The sequence below is a fragment of the Oreochromis aureus genome, linkage group 1, assembly GCF_013358895.1.
Source record: "Oreochromis aureus strain Israel breed Guangdong linkage group 1, ZZ_aureus, whole genome shotgun sequence".
NCBI classification, from domain to species: Eukaryota; Metazoa; Chordata; class Actinopteri; order Cichliformes; family Cichlidae; genus Oreochromis; species Oreochromis aureus.
In genome coordinates, this window is record NC_052942.1 from 10,415,908 (window position 1) to 10,432,351 (window position 16,444).

Consider the following 16,444-nt stretch of genomic DNA (forward strand, 5'->3'; position numbering starts at 1 on the left):
ATTTATAAGTTTTCAATTCATACTACACCAAAGTAGCTAAGTAATAAAAAACTCAATGATGAAAAAATGTCCTGTTTTTAATGTCTACTACTATAGAAATTTTTGGTTTAGAAAGAGAAATTTTTCTGTGAATCAAAAAAACCCCATGCTTTAGAAATAAGGGACAATCTGGGTAGTGAGCAACCGGAGCTTTTGCTGTAATTTTACAGATTTATCATGTAGAAAAACTGAGATGTGCTGTTGAAATTGCACTTCTTCATCTTACATTACCATACCTCAGGGACTAATTGTTTAGTTAAATGTCTTAACACTGACAAAAAGTAGAATTTCACTTGTCTGGCCCACTTAGGATCAAAATGAAGTGCAGGTGACCCTCGATGCAAAATGAGTTTGACATCCCTGATCTATAAGCTGGGTCTCACCAACACCCAGCATCTTTAAAAGAGCTTGTGGACACATCTTTTCTCCCTGCCCTTTATGTGATTACTCCTCTGTTTTATTCCTTTTAGTTGTGCAGCACAGGTCCACCCTTGTTACTTTTAAAAGTGCTTATAAATAAATTGACTTCACTTATGAATACTGGGAAGACATTCATTTTTATTAAGAAATAACTTTTTATTTTCCTCTGTGCTTTGACTTCCAGCAAGCCGGTAGAGGCTTAGATATATGCACCTTTACCTAGATGATATTTCAGGTGTTGTTGTTGTACCTTAGACCTTAGTTAATTGGCAGACAACATATAGTAAAACGTTTCTTTGTTTACAGGTGTAATATTTTATGGGAGCGTTCACCTTAAAGTTTAGGCATACAGCAGATCCCCCAAAAAACAAGCTCTTCTAAACTTCAACACGAACATTAACACGCACACGAGTTTGAGGGCATCCGTTGGCCTTTACATATGTTCATTAATCATAAAACACTCGAACCACTTCCTGCACCAGGTTTCAGGCGTTTTCAGTGACGTCACTCAGCTGTAAGGAAACAAGCCACTTCATTAAAAAAAACTTCCTGGATGTATCGACAGACGTGTTGAAGCCTCTGTACAGGTTAATCTCTTAAACGCTACCTGTCCTGGGGATGGCTTTGAGCGGTTCCGAAACGATGGACCGGGACGAACCTGAAGAGACTTTCGTATTCCGAGCAGTGAGAATAGCAGCTGTGGTTGCGCTATACTGGTTTGTCTCGATAACGATGGTGTTCCTCAATAATCACCTGCTGGACAACAAAGACTTGGACGCGCCGTTGTTCGTCACTTTTTATCAGTGTGTGGTCACTGTTGCACTTTGCTGGCTCATGCAGCTGCTGTCAAAAATGTGCCCTCAAATCATCGACTTCCCCTCGGTCAGGTTTGAACTGAAGACCTCCCGGGAGGTCCTGCCGCTGTCCATCGTCTTCATCGGCATGATCACTTTCAACAACTTGTGCCTGAAACATCTCGGGGTGGCTTTCTACACGATCGGCCGCTCTCTAAGCACAGTTTTCAATGTGGTGTTATCGTACGTTATCCTGAAACAAACCACGTCTTTCAGGGCTCTGGCTTGCTGTGGAATCATATTAGGTGGGTTTACTCTGTCATTTCCCTCGTAATGATTTGCATGCTATTGATATGGGGAGGGGGGCTGTAATTCGTCCGTAGATGTAAATAAAGCTGCACTCAGTTCTTCCTTTACAAAGTTAAATAACAGCAAAGGTGGTGGAAAAAATGACAGTTGTAAATCAGTTGGACCTCAGTGTTACACCTGAAGCAAAGCGTGATAAATGAATGGTTGCCATTCCAGTCGAATAACATTCCGCTTTAAATCACTGAAGCATAAGTCTTAAGTCTTCTTTAAATTTTCCTTTCAAAGAAGCCAGATTTTCTTGTATTTTTTAAGTGCTCTTGAGCAATAGTTCTCCAGGCTTTCTGATAGTCTTTCAAAGTCTTTCTTTAGACATTGGATGCTTTTTCACTCATTTTCAGTCCAGTCCTTGTACCTGACCACTTTCAGAAGAAAGCAGTTTTTGTTTATTAGCTACCTATATCAGGCCCTGCATGTGATTGCTCTACACATGTGCTGATCCTCATCAGAAAACTATCTCACTGAATGGCAACAAGCCATTCATGAGGAAGGGTAATGCAGCAAAAAGGCTCTAGTACGCCAAATTATGCAAGACCTGGACTGAAAATCAGTGACAACAGGTCACATGGAGTGATGATTCCTAATTTTAAATTTTAAATTTAATTTACAGAATTGTAAAAGCACTTAGAAACATTGCAATAAAGACTGGACTGATTTGTTTAATTTCCACTGGAATTTCCATTGGAGTGATCGACAGCTGGGTTGAAAACATGCCTTGATGCATGCTCAATCATCCATGTAAGTTCATCTGAAGTTCATCTGAACGTAGAGTTTTCAGTGGGGGAAACGTTCTGTCCTCACTTGGATGAATGTCCAGATGAACAGAATTAACCTTTTGGGTTGAAAACAGATTTTCCAGCTATTTTAATGATATTCCAGTACAAAAGCTCAGGAATATACAGATAGACAGAGGGAGATGGTGCAACTGTTTGAAAACTAGAGGATTTGCAGGGAAAAAGAAAAAAAAAACACAAAAAACCACCACAGACCTGCAAAGTGTGCTTCTTCTTGAGTTCTTCTCTTAGTATATCAGCACTTATGTGGTGGTATTGTCTTAGTGGCGACACCTATTATTCAGGAGAATACTGGAGCAGGTAAAAATAGAAATGGCTGTGTGATGACATTGCAGCAGTGAGCGAAGCGATCAATGCAGCGGGTATACTAGCATCCTTAGAAAGTGTTAAGAAGTGTGCACCGCTATAGTGAAGTAAATACTGAATAATCAACAGACTTTTAACATTTGCTGACTATTACTATTACTATTCACTATTACTATATTACTATTATATAAATATTGTTTTTAGATCTAAAGAACACCTCCCTGCTTTGAATATTATTGGCTGTCTTCTAACATCCATTTACATGATCTGTTTCAGAATAAGCCTCATACAGATAAGCAACAACAGTCACTACATGACTGAACTTCATCTCTTCAAACTCTTCTCTTAATCTCTAAAATTCAAACAGGTCCAATACTAGTAGCTTATTTTTATTCCAGCAGATGGTGTTTAGAATAAACATTATTAAAAAAGATTAACATTTGATAATTTCTGGAAGTGTTCAGGATCTTCATTTCCCGGATTCAAATATTTTCAAGGTCAGGTGTTCTCGTTGGCTGGAGACACTATTCCAGTCTGACAGGATCAGGCGGTTGAGACTCAAGTGTACAAAGTATCTTGTACAACCGGTCTGGTAAGTCTCTAATTGATGTCTGGAGACATCTTAACCCTAAAATCAGACAGTTTTCATGGATTAGACCCAATCGAAATTGTAAATCAAGAATTTATTTTTGGTTGTGTACCAAACATATTTTTCGCACTGAAGGGAAGGAATATGTAATCTGTTCCTTTTGTCTGTTTGATAGCAGTCTAGCATTCACAGTTTTCAAGATGACATATTCAAATTTTGTGCGATCGCAAATAATAATAACAGCTCAAGCTAATTTAATTTATAGAGCACCAAATCAAAACAGTTGCCTCAAGGCACTTTATATTATATGATAAAGGCCCTACACTAACACAAGGAAAACAGAGAAAACTCAGCAATCATATGAACCCCATGAGCAAGCGCTTTGGTGACAATGGGAAGGGAAAACTACCTTTTAGCAGGAAGAACCAGGGTCAGGGAGGGGCGGCCATCTGCTGCAACTGGTTGGGGTCAAATTAAAAATCAGTTAAAAAAAAACTTTCTATTACCCCAAATTTTTTATGGATGATATTCAAACTCCACAACAATAAACTAGGCCTTGGGGGACATAATTACCTAGACTGGTTAAACATTTGACCTTGAACTTCATTGTTAGCAAGGTCAAAGTTAACCTTGGAAAACAAAGTTTAAGAAACCATATCAAGTAATATATCTTATGAAAGGCCAGGGAGTCAACTTTGCAACACACTATATTTTTTTTTGCAATATATTGCCTGATGATGTCAGATTGATGTCATAAAGTTTAGCAAAATTGCATACTATATGAATGTATCTTTAAACTCTTAGAGCTTATGGAAGCCAAAAATTTCAGCCAGTTCTGCTCCAATCATATGGGTAAAGATAATCAAATACACCATTTGAGTATCTAATGCTTCAAGGTCGTAGGTAAAATGTCAAAGGTCACATGAAGTAGGATAAAGCTTAAGTTTCCATTTGATTATCGCCAAACTTTAAATCAATATATTATAATCATTGGGTGACATAAGAACATTCTTTGTTTGAGCTCTTTAAAAAAAAATTTTTTTCAAAACAACATTATATGACTTCATAATGACACAAAAATGTAAATATACTAAACTATTTCCATATTAACAATGCTGACATCAGAATAAAAAGTCAGTTTTGCTATAGCCTTTTCCCTTGAGGTGGAGTTCTTTATAATTCTAATTCTTTATAATTTGATTTGAAACAATGAGCAGTATCTCACTGGCAAACGATATATGGCAAAATCTGTAGAAAAGGGAGTTATGGATGTAATTAATTTTAAAATAATGAATGGTCTTACTAAGATTTAAAAACAGTTGCAGACATTTATCAAAAATTAAGATCAGTTATATATTTGTATTCTGGCATGTCTTTTTGTGGAATCCAATTTCTGGTAAAGTAATTCCTGCACTTTTGTTTAAAAAAATATATAAACTATCCAAAATGGTTGGCTTTGAAGAATGTAATTCCTGTGTAAGAATATGATATGATACGAAATGTGTTGGATTTTTAATGCAAAAAAAAAAAAAAAAAACCAAAAACCAAAGAAACACAGAATTTTTGTGTAATAACATTTTGATCATTGGAAAGTACTAGCATATATATGGAATAAGCCCCAGTTTAATCGAAAACAACAGAAAACAAACAGGGGCAAACAGGGCATATGTCTTTAAATTAAATAGAGGTCGTTCGAACAAGGAAGTTGTAGCGCTTAATAAGTCTTCCGGTTAGAGCTAAAGCCTTTCAAAGTAAAAGTACACTTAATGAAAGACGAGAATATAATATTAAAAATTGTTCTGACCATCAGATGTCTTTTCACTTTTTAACAGCAGAAACAGCCAAAGATTAGCAATTAGCCTGTTAAAGCAGAGTACAGCATAAAATCTGTTTGCAAAGCCTTTTTTATGGGAATATGTCATGTAATTATTTTGATCTGAAAACGAGGAGTTAAAAAAAGCAAGTATTTATTTAGTTATTTTGTGGCTTTATGTTTTGATGTTAAATCTGACGCTTTTAACTCATCAGGACCTTTAATTGGTGAAAAATAACTACCGTATTTGAGAACAATGCTTGATCAGAATGTCATTGACAATTCTGATTTGCAGTGATATGTCATTGGGATGCCTGTCAAATAGGTTTTTAAAGTGCTTCAACACTGAAATACTTAGAGGCGTTTGCTCAAATTGTGATTGTTTTTGTGTAGCTTGTGTTAATTGTTCTTTACGAGCAAGAGACCTTACACGGGTATTTAAACTAATTCCAGTCGCTGTAAACTCCGCGTACTGTGTACAGTAGTTTGGAAAACGATTTCAGTCAGGCTTGAATTGGGCTTTTATGTTGAAAAAGTCAGATCGGAAGTCTCTTTGTTGACGGCGCTGACCGAACGGCAGTCATGTTTGGCTTTTTCATACAGTCAGTTTGCTGGTCTTGAGCGGCGTATTAGCTCATGTAAATGTCCCAGCTTTTACTCAGGTGCGTGTTCTTCATCTGCACTTATGAACAGGACACAGCTGAAGCGCTCCAGCATCTTGAGGATGGCTTTGAGCGGTTCTGAAACGATGGACCGGGACGAACCTGAAGAGACTTTCGTATTCCGAGCAGTGAGAATAGCAGCTGTGGTTGCGCTATACTGGTTTGTCTCGATAACGATGGTGTTCCTCAATAATCACCTGCTGGACAACAAAGACTTGGACGCGCCGTTGTTCGTCACTTTTTATCAGTGTGTGGTCACTGTTGCACTTTGCTGGCTCATGCAGCTGCTATCAAAAATGTGCCCACGACTCATCGACTTCCCCTCGGTCAGGTTTGACGTGAAGCTGTCCCGGGAGGTCCTTCCGCTGTCCATCGTGTTCATCGGCATGATCACTTTCAACAACTTGTGCCTGAAACATCTCGGGGTGGCTTTCTACACGGTTGGCCGCTCTCTGAGCACGGTTTTCAATGTGCTGTTATCGTACGTTATCCTGAAACAAACCACGTCTTTCAGAGCTCTGGCGTGCTGTGGAATCATATTAGGTGCGTTTATTCTGACACTTTACTCTTACTGCGTTTACTCTGTTCCTCATAATGATTTGCATATGATAATTGGTCACTGGTTGTAAATATTCTGCACTCAGTTCCTCCTTTCAGAAAGTTAAGTGAAACCAACAGTGGTGGAAACGATGACAGTTGTAACACTCAGTTGTGCAGAATAATAATATTTTTTTTAAACTAGAGCGTTTCTAAGTTATAGTTCGTTTACTCTGGTCTGAATCAGTCCATGAATTTGTAAACGCCAAGCGAACCAAAATGCGTCACTACAAACCAGGTGACAATTTTCAGCCCGCTTATTGGCCAAACGTTTATGAGGCGGGAGCAACAAAAGTAAAAACAGGAAGAAGGTGCTGTGAGTGGAGAACCTGAAGAATTTACGTTAATTTCATGGCTAACTGCCGCACTGTACGTCTATCGTACCTCGTCACGTCTCAGAAATACAAAGCATTTGCCACTACTCGCTAGTTGCTGACAGGCAGCTTTTTTTCCGTTCCTCTTTAAAACTCACTGACACATTATGATTTGTCAGTGCTGCTATAGCACGCCTGTTTGAGCAGGTGACCCATCGTGAAATTTTTTGCAAATTCTCCTTTCGCCTTATACGCTGTATTTCTGTCTGTATTTGCACATGTCAAATGGGTGCATGTCTGCACCTACTTACATTTCGCTTACATAATGAATAATTAAGTGGTTGTTTGAGACTTTTGCACTGTACTGTATGAAAAGAAGAAAATATGAAATATAACTCTGAAGGTTTGCTGGCCAATAAGAGTTTTTCCATTTCTATGCTGTAAATAAACCCTGGGTAATACTTGATTTTAGAGAATTGCATCAAATTTGAGGGAGAAAAAAAGTTATAGTCTTAATACTGTACTACTCAAATTGTTTCCATACTGGGATAGCCTAGAAATGTCCATTGTCGTGGAGTTTCAGCCTTGTCAGATTACACTCTTTTTGTCTCTCTCTCTTTTTCTTTTTTTCATGCACCTTAGAAGTAGGTCAGGTTGTCACAGAAACTCAGTGTCTACAATAACCTGGAAGTGGGAAATAAACTCCCTGGTGTGTCCCTGTTTCCTGACACGAACTGCGTGTGTGTGCAGAGCTGTACCACATGTGACAGCCACAGGGCTCACTTTCCATGTTGGCTTTCTCTTTCTAATCACTTCCAGGAAACTGGTGGGTGGAGATGACCTAGTTTATGCAGCACACCTGAGCAGGCTGGACTTAAGGCACCATGAAACAGCCTTGCCAGAACCTCTCATTGGCTCTGCTCATCCTCCCCATACAGGCTAACTGACATGCTGACCGCATGCATCCATTCATACACTTCCCATGCACTTAGGCATTGCATACACACTAACTTGTGTATGTTTACATTCATAAACATCATTGCAACACTTAACATCACCCTAAGACTTTGCAGTTTCCATCCTTTGTCACATTGTTTTGAGGTGTTTTCTTGCCACACGCAGCATTACAGTGACTGGATAGCATTACATTAAATGGGTGCAGCTTAAAAATAAAATACTAGATATTTCAGTGTTTAAAATGTTTGATTGTATATTGTGCTTTCCAGGTGGATTCTGGCTTGGCGTGGACCAGGAAGGCATGTCAGGGCATCTCTCCTGGACAGGCGTATTTTTTGGGGTGCTGGCTAGCGCCTGCGTCTCTCTCAATGCCATCTATACTAAGAAGGTAATGCCTGCCCTGGATGGAAACATCTGGAAACTGTCCTACTATAACAACATCAACGCCTGCGTCCTCTTCCTCCCTCTCATCCTTGTGTTTGGAGAGTTGGGCCAGCTCGTCAAGTTCAGCCGCCTCACTGACATCAGCTTTTGGGGAATGATGACTCTCGGAGGAGTGTTTGGTTTTGCCATAGGCTATGTTACAGGGCTCCAGATCAAATATACAAGCCCGCTCACACATAATGTTTCAGGGACTGCAAAGGCCTGTGCACAGACTGTCATTGCAGTAGTGTACAACTCTTCCACTAAGACCCTGCTGTGGTGGACCAGTAACATGATGGTTCTTGGTGGTTCATCTGCCTACACTTGGGTAAAAAGTCTAGAAATGAAGAAGAGTCCCAGCACAGTCACTCAGGATTCAGCCAAGGAAAAATTGCTTTCAGGGGATAAAGAAGACCAAGGGGTGTAAGTTAATAAACTTTTGGGTTGTATCTATGTGGGCTGAGAATGTTGTGACAGTGCAAATGAAGTAACTTTTATTCCAGCGGAAAAAGGAAAGTAAGTTAATTATGATTATTATTGGGGGGGGTTTTGGTTTTTTTTATGTGGCAAATGTAGAAAGGTGAGGGGAATTTGTAATGTGTTGAGGTTTATTGAAGATGTGAGGGGAAAAGGCAATCAGAAACCTTGTGTAACTGTGTTTGATCTACTATAGGCCTTTTTATAATTAAGGAAAGCAGTCCTTGAATGTTTTAGACTGTTACAGTTTTGAACTGTACACCATTAACTACTTGCTTTTGAACTAAATAAGACTGGAAATTGAAAGTACATACTGTCATTGGATATATTCATTTCATAATCGCGTTTCCAAACAAATGTGAAGCAGATCAGGAAGCGATCTGTGTGAATATGTGCATATGTATTTTCATATGCCACAGTTTACTTGTATAACTTCACCTGGTTTTGCTTCTTACACTAATGTATGTGACGAGAGGCTGTTTATTCAAAAGAAGCTACATGAAAAGGTTTTTGGTGAGGTATAATTTGTAATCTTGCTCTTTGAGGTGATGTTAAAACATTACAGCATTTAAGTTTAACAGAATGAGGCATTTTTCTTGTGAAAGATTGTACTTTATGGTGTCTTTGCTAATGAAATGATAATTTTCACATACATTCTTTTGATTTACAGTTGACAAATAAAATGTATAGTTTTTATACACACATTTTCCATCACTTCACAACATACAGCTAAACGGACGTAATGTGCACAGTCTGTGTTTCAGTTAGAAATGCATCGTAGATCAAAAGTCCAGAGCAAATGTAGTAAAGTTTGAGTTTTGACATCATTTCCTGTGTGACACTTGTTAAGAAAATGTTTAAGGCGAGCCTCATTTTCCTCATTTTCCTTTCACTTCCCTGTGGGATAAATAAACCTGGTTGTCATGTCAGTAGCTCATATGGGACATGGAAAAGAAACTCAGTCATTTTTACGCAGACAAATGTATTACAATTGTTGATGTGGCTGATGCTTGGGACATGGAGAAGTTGCCCTGAAACATAACGATTTTTAATATGAATAAATAAAAGCTAAGAAATGACTCTTGTAAAACAATGTTTCCTTATTATTATTGTTTATGATGAACTTCAGTCATTTTTCTCAGTATTTCAGTATATTTGTTTATCTACAGAGTTCTCTAGTATCTCTTGATAACCGTTTTTCGGTACTTTACTAATTTTAAAATAACAAATTAGTTGTTTTTTTTCTTACAAAATAAGCATATTTCCTGATTGAAACTTCTCTAAACACAACACCAAAGATGTGTGCTATAAAGCAATGTGAAGCTTAATGTCAGTTTTCTTCTACCTTCTTCTATCAAAGTGGCTCTCTTTTTACCAGGAAAAATCACCATGGTAACTTGTGCTGAGTACATAACATGACTTGCTCCCATCGAGTTTAAGAGTTTTGAGCTTTCACTGATTCTTTTATTTACAGCATGTTGCGTTATACAGACTCTCTGCTGGACCAGAATGCTTTATATGTGAAAGTTTTTACTAACATCATGGATGAAACCCAGCTGGGATGATGCACAAAATACAGATTTTTTTTGTACTTGGTCCCTAATTTAGAATATCTGTTCACCTGAAACACATTTTCCTTTGATCTGCTGAGAAACTAAAGCGATTTTCACATCGCCTTTATTAGACTATGGGACAGTTAAAACTGAACACAATGAGTAGCCATTATTATTTAAATGTACCCACTTTAAAGATTCAGAACTCTAAAGTGCAGCTATCACGTTAAAAATAAACAGCAGCACCAACAGTGCAGTCAGCATTAAATAAATATATTAGCTTGAAATAAAATGTTAATTTCATCACTCTGCGTGGCAAATCTCAAGATTAACAATTTTATGCATTAATCTCTTAGTTACAGCATAGTTGGATTTACTTTTTTATTTGTTCTGTTCTTTATAGATTTTTATCACAATTTTATCATCATCAAAACATCTGATAGTAGAAGGAGTCACTGGCGGGCGCAGGGTTATTTTCACAAAGAGTAATGTGGCACGTGAAACACCCCGTTTAATGTGAGCACACACAGAGCCTAAAGCAGAGGGCCCAGCTTAATGGAGAAAGTTGATAATCACCGTCATGATATTCCCGGCTGTGGATTTAGGTTTTGTCAAGCCAAAGAAAGCCTGGCTGTGTTCAACCTCCCATGTAGCATACCCTTCAGCTGCCTTGGTCACTGTCTGACAATACCTGTGATGTTGAAATCACAGTCACAGTGTTTGCATAGTGCAGTATTAAAAAGTAATGTACTATTATTGGTTACTTTTTTTTCTCAGGCCTACATTGCTTGTTTGCATTGCTAAGGTGTTAAAACACAGACATGTGAGTTAATTTATGATGTTATTCTTTTTATCATTACAGCATATAGTCAGATAGAGAAATGATTGTTTACAAACACCCAAAAATGAATAATAAAAACATATTTGTTCTTATTTTAAGCTACAATTCCCTAAAGGTATGTAGATGTTGATAATCACGGTACTCCAGCTGTTTATACAGTAATTTCCTCTAGACTGATTAATGTGTTTAAGAGGAGTGTGAATTATACTTGTGTGTCAAATATAGGTTGTAACTTATGGCATAACCGGAACCCCATTTTATGCAGTGACCTTCTATGTAACTTAATGTGCCTGTCTGAGAAATGTAACTCCAGGTCAGGTGGACAAATGCCACAATGACTTAAACGCTGTGGAAGGTTGCGGTGTAGGGATAAGAAGAGTTTCCAGTTACTATGTAAATAAGTTTATGTCAAGCTTTAAGGTAAAGGCATACATTCATACACTACAATTTTTATAGTAAGATGGTTACACACTAACATACTATCCTACCTAATGTGTTTGTTTATTTTGAATGGCGTGCTTATAATAAATTTAGTGAAATGGTAAATGCACTGGTGCTTAATGAGCACTTCTCAACTTGTAGGACTCAAAGCAACTTTACCCAACTTGCCTCATTCACCCATTCATGCAAACACTTTTTCCCTGTGCCTTCCCTATGTACGTATGTAATATCTTGCAAAGGATATTTAGCATGCAGACTGGAGCAGACAGGGATCAAACCGCCAACCTTTTGATAAGTAGGTAATCTGCTCTAGCTTCTGAGTTACAGTCACCCTTCGCAGCCAGTGTAAAAATGCTAAGTTAAAACGTCAACTAATAAAGTGGAAAAAGTTCAGTTTCGGTTAGCTTAGCTTAGCTAAGCTCAATTAGCTGAAAGAGATTTCTCAGTAAACTTTTGTTATCATCCTGTCGGTTCAACTTGCTATATGTCTGACAGACATGCTAAAGTTAGCTGGAAGGCACCGCATTTGGGGGATAGCTCAGTAGGTAGAGTGGTAGCGTTGTGCCCCCGTAACCGGAAGGTCGGGGGCTCGAATCCACCAAATGGCCACCCTGAGGCACTCCCCAGCAAGGCACCATCCCCACACTCCCCTGGCTCTAGATTGGTGGCTGCCCACTGCCTCACTGAGTGAATGGGTTAAATACAAAGAGGAATTTCCGAACGGGGATCATCAAAGCATGCATTATTATTAATTTGATTTTCAGGCTATCAAATACGTTAAACTCCTCAGCAATTTTTTTTTGCCAGCTTTGCATTTTGCTTTACCACGGGTGAGACCACTTTTGGCCCACCGCTGCATTGCCACATGTGTTTGTTGTCCTTAACCCAGATGTCCTCTTATATTTGGCACTGAATGATTTCATATGAATTAGTATTCCGTAGGATCCATCTAATTCATTAGGTCCCCAACTCTAGCATTCAATGCTCCAAATGAAAAAAATCTTTAAATATGTGAGGGATACTGATCAATATGTCTCATGTATTTAAGGAGTTTTCTTCAAAAAACATTTTTAATGTATTATTACAGTTTTAATTTAGTTGTAATTGAAATCTTCAAGTCTTGTGGTAAAGACACTGACAAGGTTCATGTAACTGTTGTATCGCTATCATATGTCATAATTCTTCCACAATCCTTTTTACTGTGTATGGTGAGGGGTCCCTGTGTTTCACTGAGTAGTTTGGTTATTGTCACAAGATGGAGGCCAGTGGATGTCGGAGCAGGGTTGGATGAGACAGTCTTTGACGTCCAAATGAAATATTTCTCTGAGCAACAGAGGGCTAAAAATAGCTGAAAGAGCACTGTGCGTAATTACATGAACTAAAAAACACTGGTCTCTGATGTCAAGAACTCATTTCAACAGTGAGTTTGGCCTTGTGGCACTGATGAAAGTTTTATAACTGTGCCATAATGCAGAATACATAATCCCCTACTCCTCATCTCTTTCTCTCTAGGTCAGATTTGACATGACAGAATGAGGAAAAAATCTTCAGCCATGACTGTCACTTCAAAGGCTGCACGTATCATACGAAATCACTCAGGCCTCTTCATGTCTGTCTGCTCAAAGTGGTGGTCAAATAGTGGTTGTCACTTCATTGATGGCAGAGTTAATTGCTACTTTGATGTTTTCAGTTAAAAATCATGACTTTAGAAACACGTTCTCATCGTGCAATAAAAGCTAACACAGCTTCTTTGCTTTTAATTCTGTAAGGAGTTGGAATATTATGTAAGCGAGGTCCCATCTGTCTTCCTAAAATGACATGGGTCATTACAACCATTGACATTTTTGTACTTGTTGCCTACAAAATCTGTAAAGACAGAGCAACGGATAGGCAAAGATTTAGCGAGCTAGTGACCAGGCTCAGTTGAAAGCGTAGCAGAAGGTGGTGTAGGGGATCATTTTTTCAGGTTCAGTTAATTTCGGTTGAATTCAGTTTTTTGGTTTTTTTAATATAGCACCAAATCATGCCAACAGTCGCCTCAAGGCTCTCTTTGGTGATATATGACTGCACTGCCAAATTCTTAGGACAAATCAGCTCATCTAGTTTGATACAGCAGTATAAAACCCATCATCAGCCAGGATGGAACATCTTACAGAGTAGTGGTGGAGCTGGTGTGGAGTCAACAATCTGTCTCGTAGTGTCAACAAGACCCAAGAGCTGACTGTAAAGTAAAGTGTAAAGTGTAAAGTGTGTTGTGTTAGTCCCCGAAGGGAAATTACTCCTCTGCATTTAACCCATTCACCCAGTGAAGCAGTGGGCAGCCACCAGTGCAGCGCCCGGGGAGCAGTGTGTGTAGGGACGGTACCTTGCTCAGGGGTACCTCAGGGTAGCCGTTCAGTGGGGTCGAACCCCCGACCTTCCGATCATGGGGCAGACACTCTACCTACTGAGCTATCCCTTTGTTGTGACTGTGGACACAACAAAAGCTGAGCATCCTCCACTTCACATCAAGAGCTTGACTGTGGAAAGGATCAGCAGCACAAAATTCCTGGTTGTCTACATCAGAGAGGCTCTCTTGTGGAACTCAACACCATACGCCTGGCCAAGGAGGCTCAGTAGAGGATGCACTTCCTTACACAATCGCAGACACACACACGTATATATACACAATCCTCACCATCTTTTACTGACGTACTATTGAGAGCATCCTGATGAGCTGCATGATAACTGGCAGAAAGATGTGTGGTGAGGTTGGTTGAAGGGGTCATCAGGATCTCACTCCCCTACTTGGAAACGTTTTTCAAGGATAGATGCAAGAAGAAAGCCGTCTGCATCATGAGAGACTCCTCAAAGCTCGCTCAAGGGCCGTTTAATCTCCTGCTATCTGGTAGGAGATATCCCTCCATTAAATCATGAACATCCAACATGTGCAATAGCTTCTTTCCACTCCCTATAACATACACAGTAAAATCTACCTCTTAATCTTTAATCATAGTGTTTAATCTTTTGATTGTTTTAATATCCCTATATGGCATGTATTTTATTCTAGCCATAGAATTTATTGTTTTATCTTTATGTCTGTTATGTTCACTTTCTCCTGTGTGATTAATAATTTTATCCGAGTGTATTTTAAGATGGCTGAAATGAGAATTAAAATGAACTTGAACTTAAAAGTGCTGTATACTGCACCGGGTGTGTCAAAGATAAGACGCAGGGGGCACAGCAGAGACTCCAGTTCGGCTCACAGGATGGCTTTGGATTTTTAATTTTTTGATTTTTAGATTCAAGTTATGTGGAAAAAAAAGTCAAAACAAAGACCTACCCCAGCTTGACCAGTCAGCTTTAGATTCTTCATCAGTTTTTTTTCTTGCCCAGTTTTAGCTGTGGTCCTCACAGTAATACTTGCCAAATTAAAAAGACAGACATCTAGCATACACAGAATAAATTCTGTGGTGTCATCGTAAAATTTGAGTCAATGTAACAGTCAAGATGTTGAGTCACAGACAGGGAACAGAAGCTTCAGAAAGTCAAATGGAATGTAACTGCTGGATAATATAATATAAGAGATGCAGCTGTAAAGGCCAGTTTCACTGTCAGAAAACCAAGGATGTATACTACAGCTGCACTACATGATTCAATTCTTTCTTTTAAATGAAAATGCCTACATGGCTGTTGAGATGTCAGGCTCAGAAACAGGCTAGGTAAGACTGAAAATATGTTCAAGAATAAAAATAAAGATTTATTACATTGCTTTTGCAACAAGGAACTGGATTTTATCAAATGACTCCTAATGTCAGGAGGTGTGAAATTCAAGCTTGTCAAACTTGTTGTGAGTTGGCTGTGTGGCAGTCTTCTAGTAGAACTAAAATAAGAATCAGCATGAGTTTGATTCACTAAATGTTAATGTTGAAAAACGTTTTGCTGACTGGACCAAACTCTGCAAAAGTGCATCAAGTTGTGCAAAAGTATCTTTATGAGAAAGTCCTGATTCATTAAGCTAAATGTAATCAGATTTTTAGAGACAGTAGCCCTGTGTAGTTCATTTGGATATATGTGTATTTCCAGGTCATTCTAATCACTCTAATCCCATCGATGAAAATTACTCTCGTACATTAATGATGTATAAAATGCAACAACTTTAAATATTGGATGTTTCATCCCTGATAACCTTGAGACCACAGACTCTCAGACATTTCAAATTCCAGTTTAACCCTTTTGTTCAACACATACTGTATGTGAAGTCAAACCAGTTGTTAAAGCCTTAGATCTTCAAAATAACTGATACACATGGAGTTGCTTGAAAAGGACTTTGACACATTTCAGCCAATTTAGAGCTATTTATCCTTCAGATTGCTAGCATCCCTGACTGGCTGCGAGTTTGAGGTTGGACATAATGTGTGGGAAACAGAAATGCTTATATTTTTTGAGTACTTTATCTAACTCTAGTTGATATATTGCAGTTTAAAGGCAAATCATCACAGCTCCCAGTATATAAGGTGATATTTACAGTTTAAAGCTTTCCATGTCTGCCTTATGCACAGATATGCTGATGAACAATAGAAAACAATAGCCTTTCAAACTTTCAAATTAAAAGCTAACTGTTTATTAAGAGAAGCTGAATGTGCTTTAAAATGAGTGGAATTTAAAAATAAAAGCCTTCAGGAAGTTTTCCTTGGGAGCTCAGGAAGCAGAGCTTGTCATCTACCAATTGAAAGGTTGGTGTTTGGATCTCCAGCTCCTCTGTTCTGTATGTCTTGGTCAAGATACTGAACCCTAAACTACTCCCAATGTGCCTATTTGATTCGCTATCTCTGTGTTAGTAATTTCTTCTGTCAATCTCACTTTGTATTTAGTTCTACTTCCTTGTCTCATCCTCTGTGATTAGTGTCAGCTATAATAACTCCAGATACTCAGCATCTGGTGTTTATGTATTCTCTGAATCACACATTTCCTTTGTTGTGTCCTTCCTCATGGTTATGTGACATGGTTTCAGGTTTTCAGTTTGTTCTGCTCCTTTTCTGCTCTGTGTATGTTTGATTTGTGTCCTGTGATTTTCCA

General features: G+C 38.5%; 1 protein-coding gene across 2 annotated transcripts; it reads left to right on the forward strand.

Moving 5' to 3' along the window:
• The first annotated feature begins 986 nt into the window (after nucleotides 1-986).
• On the forward strand, nucleotides 987-9,641 carry slc35c1 (solute carrier family 35 member C1). Of its 2 annotated transcripts, none has more exons than XM_031751499.2 (2): nucleotides 987-1,558; nucleotides 7,921-9,641. In XM_031751499.2, exons 1-2 carry the CDS (start codon nucleotides 1,078-1,080, stop codon nucleotides 8,499-8,501), a joined length of 1,062 nt encoding a protein of 353 aa, XP_031607359.1. In that variant the 5' UTR covers nucleotides 987-1,077; the 3' UTR covers nucleotides 8,502-9,641. The 2 variants fall into 2 exon arrangements, with proteins under 2 accessions (XP_031607359.1, XP_031607358.1); XM_031751498.2 differs by lacking the exon at nucleotides 987-1,558 and adding an exon at nucleotides 5,665-6,326.
• The last annotated feature ends 6,803 nt before the right edge of the window (nucleotides 9,642-16,444 follow it).

What these genes read in the sequence shown, in the direction of transcription:
- slc35c1 (XM_031751498.2), top strand. Translation starts at nt 5,807, where the DNA reads ATGAACAGGACACAGCTGAAGCGCTCCAGCATCTTGAGGATGGCTTTG. An exon ending in GTGCTGTGGAATCATATTAG is followed by an intron (nt 6,327 to 7,920) that starts GTGCGTTTATTC and finishes TGTGCTTTCCAG; the next exon opens with GTGGATTCTGGCTTGGCGTG.